This window comes from Vigna unguiculata, chromosome 1 (assembly GCF_004118075.2).
Source record: "Vigna unguiculata cultivar IT97K-499-35 chromosome 1, ASM411807v1, whole genome shotgun sequence".
NCBI classification, from domain to species: Eukaryota; Viridiplantae; Streptophyta; class Magnoliopsida; order Fabales; family Fabaceae; genus Vigna; species Vigna unguiculata.
In genome coordinates, this window is record NC_040279.1 from 40866961 (window position 1) to 40874886 (window position 7926).

Sequence of the window (7926 nt, forward strand, 5' to 3'; positions counted from 1 at the left end):
ATGTATGGGATATCGACTCTCGCGGTAGATACATTATTATTAAAGTGTTTAATTTGACAAACATTTTTTTATTTTTAATATAATTTTAACAAGATTCTGACACAATTTTAATAACAAAAAATGTAATAATTTTTTTAAAAATCATAAATTTTATATAAATTTTTATTATGATTATAAAAATAAGGATAAAATCTTGTATAATAAATATTTTTCGTTTTTTTTAAATATTAGTAAGATAAATTAAATTTATTATTTTGTTAGTTAAAAATTTGAAATTAATATATATATTATTTTATGTTTTTTCAATTTAATTATCTCTCCATATCGTAATTCGGACTTTATCTTTGTCAACGATTTCATTAAAGCAAGTGACTTTGTGTAATCTTCCTAAGATCAGTGTTGTCTTTTAGAAATTCAAGTTCATTATTGAATTTATCTTCCAAAAAACCTCTTCCACATTAGTGCTGAAAGATACAAAACTATCCGACCTGCCGGATTCGAACCAGCGACCTAAGGATTTCAGGTAGGAATAACCCACTACAGTCCTCCGCTCTACCAACTGAGCTAAGGTCGGTTGTTAGAAGAGATGTTTTCAACAGAATTAATATTTCTAGTAAATAATGAAATTGATGAAAAGAAAGCTTTTAGTTAAACAATTTAAGTTAATTAAAATATTTAATAATGTAAAATTATTAGTTTTTAAATATTTTATTTTGATTACCTAAATTATAATACATTTTTATTGAAATTGAAAGATAAAACATTTTCCGACCTGCCGGATTCGAACCAGCGACCTAAGGATTTCAGCTAGGTATCACCTACTACAGTCCTCCGCTCTACCAACTGAGCTAAGGTCGGTTGGTGAATAGTAAAGAATTTTATATTTAAAATCTGAGTACTTGAATAATGCCTGGGTTATTATTACCTATTTGTTCCATTTTGAAAACGATACCTACAAATACAATAATCTAATCTATTCATTTTGGCATTAATTAGTTCTACGATTTAATTAATAAATAAATATTTTTATTAACAATAAAATATTTATCACAATAGAGATAGAAACATATATTATTTTTCAATAAACCATTACATTGCGCGTTATAGTTAACGTTATGATTATAATATTTTTTATGTTGTGATTATAATATTTATTTTTTCTGTTTTTGTTTTTAAAAACATTTAGTGCAAGCTTTCCCACTATTAATGACTTGATAAATCTATACATGTAGTTTCACCAAAGTCCATGGGAGAAAAGTTAGAAGTTTCACCACAATCCATAATAAAGAAAATATGAATGGAACAACATCCATGCATTAAGAAATAAATAATTACTCTTTGTTTGTGAATTCAACATTCTACACGTTTGAAACTTTTTATTTAAAAGCTTTAAAACCATCTAATAAAGCAGTTTTAATGACAATTTAAAATCATTTCATTTTATTTGAAATTAACCAAATTTATTCTTCAATTAAATATTATTCTTGATTTAATATTAAATTTACAATGTATGGATTACAAAATAAGAAAAGGCACCACTATATGAAAATTTTGATGTTAATTTTTGTTTTTTAAATGAAATTTTATAAAATAAATTTCAATATTAATTAATAAATCATGAACCCTAAATAGTGGTATATCATAAAAAAATAAATTACCGAGCCATATAAAAAAAAATAACATAATTTTTTAAAATTAAAATTTGCCATACAGAAGTAAATGACATTAATTTAATTTCAACATAAATATCTCCTTGTGAAAAATGCATTTTTGCATTTAAAAAAGTGAACCAAACCCAAATAGTGGCATCATTAGGGTTCTAGAAGGAGCGTTGTTGCTAAACCAAAAGAAAAGGTGAAAGAAAACTCAACCACGAGGGAGGTTTGTGTAATCCTCTAAAGCAGAGGAAATACGAGTGTTCTATTCTCAACACTGTATCCACATCCTCCCACTCCTTCTCACACACTATATCCTCTTCTCTTCGCTAAAACCTTGCTCAGCTTACGATAGCAGCAGCGGTTAAGGTTAAGCGCCACAGGTTCCTCTTCCTTTTCCATTGTTCTTGTGTCTCAGAATTGTGATAAAAACATGTTTTTATTCATCCCTTCTTCCTAGATTGGAGTATTATTGTCAATTTTGCTTCTTGTTTTTATTCCTCACAACAAACCAACCTGTTTTTTAGACCACTAATTATTTCTTATCTCTTCCTGTGCGTGGAATTTAAAGTGTTGTCTACAGTGTATGTTTTTCTTCGTTCTTTTCTTGTATGCTGTATTGATTATTGAATTCGACCGTATTGTAATTCGTTACTCATCACCAGGTTCACTTAAGTATAAAAAAATTGCTTCTTTCAGCATCATTTTATTGTTTGTCTATTTAGTTATTTGTTTGTTTATTTTATTGATTGCAGAATTTGATTGAAAAATTTTGTATTTGTTGGCAGATTGTATTGCTGAAAATATACTAGATGGCAATTTCTACTTTTGCTAGTACATCAGCTACTCAATGGGGAATTCGACCTCAGATTTTTGCGGGATCGACTGGGATGGGGAAGATTGCATCATTCAAGAACAAGTTAGTCCTATTATTTAGTATTTTTTGACTAATCTTGTTGGCTTGTTGCTCTTGCATAGCTAAAGGAGCTAAATTACTTTTAATATAGTTTTTATCTATTTCATATCTAAAGGAGCATTATTTTTATATTCTACTCGACACTAGATAATGAATTTTGGAAATGACTTTCCCAATCGATACACACGATATTTTCATCTTCGTTCTTTGAGCTGGAGAGTGTAATTAAATTTAGTCATTTTCCTTGCAGTGTCTCAAGCAAGCTAAGCTTCATGTCTGCCCCAAATTCAAGCTTCTTTTCCCGAGATTCCTCGCGTGCACTTTTTGACAAAGTTTCTTTGCAAAATTTACATGGTCGCCGGGGATCAAGGTTGATAGTTAGAGCTGATGCTGTAAGTTTCAAGTACTTATGCATTTCTAAGCCACTATGATTTCCTTTAGTTTCTCTATATAATTTTACCTTTTAAAGATGTGTCTCCTTAAATTATGGAACTCTCATGAACATTCAATATTGACTCATTATGTATTGTGTGCCAATGTGCAGGATTACTATTCTATCCTTGGGGTCTCAAAAAATTCTAGTAAATCTGAAATTAAGAGTGGTATTTTTTCTATGGTCCTTTCCTTTTCAGATTGATGTGCTTATGCCTCTACTGTCATTGATTGATATGTTCAAATATATTGTTTTACTCTACTTCATGAATGGCTAATATTTAGTGTAGCAATGTAAAGGAAAATCAAATAGCCTTTCAAAACAAAACATCTTTGACTGAAATGGTGTTAAAGTAGTTTATAACTCTTTCAAAATATTCTTGCATCAAATTTTAAAACATAAAACGATTTTTTATTCCATTTTAGTTTTAAAAAGCATCTTTCATAGCCACTGTGGCCATGATATACAGCCCATAACAAAAAGCCCAAATAGATTACTAAGAGACCTGATAACTTGAAGGACTTTATTTAACTGAAATGGAATGTATGAGCTGTCCCTTGATAGATTTGGTTGTAACTGCCATTTGTGTTTATGCTCTTTTGTAGATTATAGATATTCAGTTCCTTCAAATGTACTCAGCCAAGGATTGACTGATGCAAACAGTTTAAATACTGCCATCATGAATGAAAGTAGGCAGTGGAGAATCATTCATTTATTATTAGTATTAGTTATAAGGAGGTTGCCTTGGCCTTGAATGCTAGAAATATAACAATCTTCTACCCTCCACCACAACTATCATTGCCTGACACTCCATTTCTACCATGATGATGTCTACCACCTTATATGCTTCCTGAGCATCATATCACCTGGTGTCATCGCCTCCACCATCAACCCCAGTTTCTCTGCCACATACATGTATAAAGCATGGACAAAAATATTTTAGGCCTATTAATTTGTCAATCGGTAGATATCCAGATTAGTTCCATCAGAATTGTAATGACATCGTCCGTCTAATTTGTCCTTCATCAGAATCAGAATTATATACCCCTTGTTGTACACCCTGTCACTTCCCACTGATATTTCTCAATCATTATAATTCCTTAATTGTATTGGACAATGATTTAACTGATTCTCAATGCCTTCCTTTGCTCTGCTGACAATGATTGCTTATACTGATAAGAGGTTTATTTCAAAGTGGTTTTGTAGATCATTGAGAAGTATTGGGCCACTCTTCAGTTATTTGTGGGTTGCGTCTCCTATTATGTTCTATTTGGCTAGACATGGTTTGTAAAACCGGAAACCACAAACAAGTAAAACTGGTTTTAGTGATAAAATATTTGAAAACCGAAAACCATCCTAGAAGGTAACTAAAACTCTCAAAGAAATCTACCATACTTAGGTTGGGATCTAGAGTAATTACACTACTAAAATTTGTAGGATTTATTTGTGTAAAAGGAATTTATGCTTTTTTGCTAAGACTTGAGCGCTTGTTTTTTCGGCTCGCTTTATTTTGCGTTTTTGGATGTTGATTGTCTGTTCTAACATTACAATATCATATTTCTCTATACTTTCGACTTTTCAGCATATCGGAAGCTTGCCCGGAGTTATCATCCTGATGTGAACAAGTGAGTTCTTTTTACTTATTTCATATTGAACACCACTGGCTTTCTGATACCCTTTGCTTTCTTTGTTCCTCACTCTTTCTTTTTTCTTTTAAAATTTTAAAGGCTTTTATTTTGCTGTTGATATGAACTAAGTGGTTTGGGTGTCTTTGATATAAAGCCCATGACTTGTTCTTTTAAAAGTTTGTTTTTTTTTTTTTTGCATTTTTCCTGATTTGCTTATTTGATAAAGTTTTTTGCCAAGAACCTCTTCACATCAAAGTCAATTTTACTAGTTGCATAGTCTTGTGTTGTCTTCGTGATCATTTGGTTAATGTTGTTTGAACTGTTATGGATGTTTGCTTTCTGCTGCAGAGAACCTGATGCAGAAAAGAAGTTTAAAGAAATTAGTAATGCATACGAGGTATAACTACAGCTTGTTGAACACAACTTACTCTTTTTCATGTCTTCTCATAATTGATCTTATGTAATTCAATTTTGTTTTTTGCAGGTCTTGTCAGATGATGAGAAAAGATCCATATATGATACATATGGAGAGGCTGGTCTTAAAGGTTCAGGAATGGGCATGGGGGTAAGTTGTCTCCAAAAACAATTAAGACTTTTACTTTGTTACCATATATTCCTGTTTGTCAACTGGCCATCTTTGTAATTTCAGGATTTCAGCAATCCTTTTGACCTGTTTGAGACACTGTTTGAGGGCATGGGTGGCATGGGGGGCAGCAGAAGTTCTTGGAATGGAGCAGTTGAAGGTGAAGATGAGTATTACAGTCTTGTTTTGAACTTCAAAGAAGCTGTTTTTGGGGTGGAAAAGGAGATTGAGATTCGGCGATTAGAGAACTGTGGAACTTGCAATGGTTCAGGGGCTAAACCAGGGACTAAATCATCTAAATGTAGCACTTGTGGTGGTCAGGGTCGGGTTGTTCAATCGACGAGGACTCCATTAGGCATCTTTCAGCAGTCTATGACTTGCTCTTCTTGCAATGGAGCTGGTGAAATTTCAACACCTTGCAATACATGTTCTGGGGAAGGTCGAGTGAGGAAGACAAAGCGGATAAGTATCAAGGTTCCTGCTGGTGTGGATTCTGGAAGCCGGTTAAGGGTCCGAAATGAAGGTAATGCTGGAAGGCGTGGGGGTCCTTCTGGTGACCTCTTTGTTGTTCTTGAAGTTATCCCAGATCCAGTGCTTAAACGGGATGACACAAACATTTTATACACATGTAAAATATCTTACATTGATGCAATCTTGGGGACTACTGTTAAGGTTCCTACTGTAGATGGCATGGTGGATTTAAAAATCCCAGCTGGGACTCAACCAAGCTCAACACTTGTTATGAGTAAGAAAGGTGTTCCCCTGCTGAACAAGAAGAATATGAGGGGTGATCAATTGGTTAGGGTGCAAGTTGAAATCCCCAAAAAACTGAGCAAAGACGAGAGAAAACTTGTTGAGGATCTTGCTGATTTAAGCAAGGGCAAGACTGCTGCCACCAGTGGTAGGAGATAACTTATTGAGGAACCTGTATTCCTTTGTATTTCTAGTCCATTTCCTTTTATGGATGCTTCATTCTTGACCTTGACTCAACTCAGGGTTGCTATTAATTTAAAACTGGGGTATGGGTGAGCTTATGTGGTAGATGTAGGTTACTAGTCATTTTATTTTATATAGGCAGATATGAAGAGCAGAAGAAACTAGATATCTTTCTTTTTCTTTGGAACATATATATGCCTTTTGCAATTTTGTTGTTCTTTTACTTGGTGAGGGGGTTGAAGGACTATAGCTTAGATGCAATGTCATCTTTATTTTTCATAAATGTTGCTTTTAGACAAAAGTGAAAATACATATTATATTTGAATTTGTTTACAAAGCAAAAAACCTTTTTGTTAACATATTTAGTTTGCTGCAATTAATGTATGCTATTATCGGTTGGTGTTCTAGCACTAGCATTGTTGATACATTTACATATCAAAATTTCGTCAGTTTTAATTATTAAATAAATCAGTATTTTTTTTTTTTGAAAATTTATTTATTTAAAAATATTTGGTTTTACATCATTCAAAAAGTTTCTTAAATTGAAAAAAATTTGCTAAATAATGATGTATGGACTTATAATTACAATTTTTTTATTGTATATACATTAACGTTTAAAAATTGTATACAACTTAAGCGGTTGTTTTTAACACAGCTCTTATAGTTGCTATACTTCAGATTTTTTCTAATTTCTGTAGTATACTAGACTTAGAAGCGTAAAATTAAACCTTTCATAAAAAATAGAAAACAAGAAGGGGAAGAGAGAAGCTCGAACTCTCGACCTCAGGATCACTCAATAAACTATGAGACCCACACGCAAGCCAACTGCGCCACCACGACAATGATATTTAAATACAACTTCTGTAATATATTATAGTTAAAACATATTTTAAATCTTATAAAAAACATGACGGACATAAAAATTGGGGTGAGGGAGGAACGAACTCCGGCCTCAGGATAACTAAGTAAGCTATGAGACCTACGCGCTGACCAACTGCGCCACCACCCCAATGGTATTTAAATATAATTTCTGTAATATATTAGACTTAAAAACGTAAATTTAAACATTATAAAAAATGACGGACATAAAAATTGGAGTGAGGGAGGATCGAACTCCGGCCTCAGGAAAACTAAGAAAGCTATGAGACCTACGTGCTAGCAAACTGCGCCAACACCCCGATGATATTTAAATATAATTTCTGTAATATATTAGACTTAAAAACGTAAATTTAAACCTTATAAAAAACATGACGGACATAAAAATTGAGGCGAGGGAGGATCGAACTCCGGCCTCAGGATAACTAAGTAAGCTATGAGACCTACGCGCTGACCAACTGCGCCACCAGCCCAATGGCATTTAAATATAATTTCTGTAATATATTATACTTAAAAACGTAAATTTAAACATTATAAAAAATGACGGACATAAAAATTGGAGGGAGGGAGGATCGAACTCCGGCCTCAGGATAACTAAGAAAGCTATGAGACCTACGCACTAGCCAACTGCGCCACCACCCCGATGATATTTAAATATAATTTCTGTAATATATTACACTTAAAAACGTAAATTTAAACATTATAAAAAACATGACGGACATAAAAATTGAGGCGAGGGAGGATCGAACTCGGGCCTCAGGATAACTAAGTAAGCTATGAGACCTACGCGCTGACCAACTGCGCCACCACCCCAATAGTATTTAAATATAATTTCTGTAATATATTAGACTTAAAAACGTAAATTTAAACATTATAAAAAATGACGGACATAAAAATTG

General features: G+C 32.7%; 1 protein-coding gene and 2 non-coding genes across 4 annotated transcripts; 1 reads left to right on the plus strand and 2 right to left on the minus strand.

Annotated features, from left to right (window-relative positions):
• Positions 1–482: 482 nt before the first annotated feature.
• Positions 483–574, minus strand: TRNAY-GUA. The gene is given in 2 exon segments: positions 483–518; positions 538–574. It is a non-coding gene; the product is annotated as a tRNA-Tyr (tRNA).
• Positions 575–766: 192 nt separating this feature from the next.
• On the minus strand, positions 767–858 carry TRNAY-GUA. Its single transcript is given in 2 exon segments — positions 767–802; positions 822–858. It is a non-coding gene; the product is annotated as a tRNA-Tyr (tRNA).
• Positions 859–1803: 945 nt separating this feature from the next.
• LOC114185454 (chaperone protein dnaJ A6, chloroplastic-like) lies at positions 1804–6491 on the plus strand. Of its 2 annotated transcripts, none has more exons than XM_028073185.1 (8): positions 1804–2038; positions 2444–2574; positions 2822–2963; positions 3116–3173; positions 4587–4629; positions 4981–5029; positions 5117–5197; positions 5282–6491. In XM_028073185.1, exons 2-8 carry the CDS (start codon positions 2468–2470, stop codon positions 6125–6127), a joined length of 1326 nt encoding a protein of 441 aa, XP_027928986.1. In that variant the 5' UTR covers positions 1804–2038; positions 2444–2467; the 3' UTR covers positions 6128–6491. The 2 variants fall into 2 exon arrangements, with proteins under 2 accessions (XP_027928986.1, XP_027928996.1); XM_028073195.1 differs by having other exon boundaries at positions 1806–2024.
• Positions 6492–7926: the final 1435 nt, after the last annotated feature.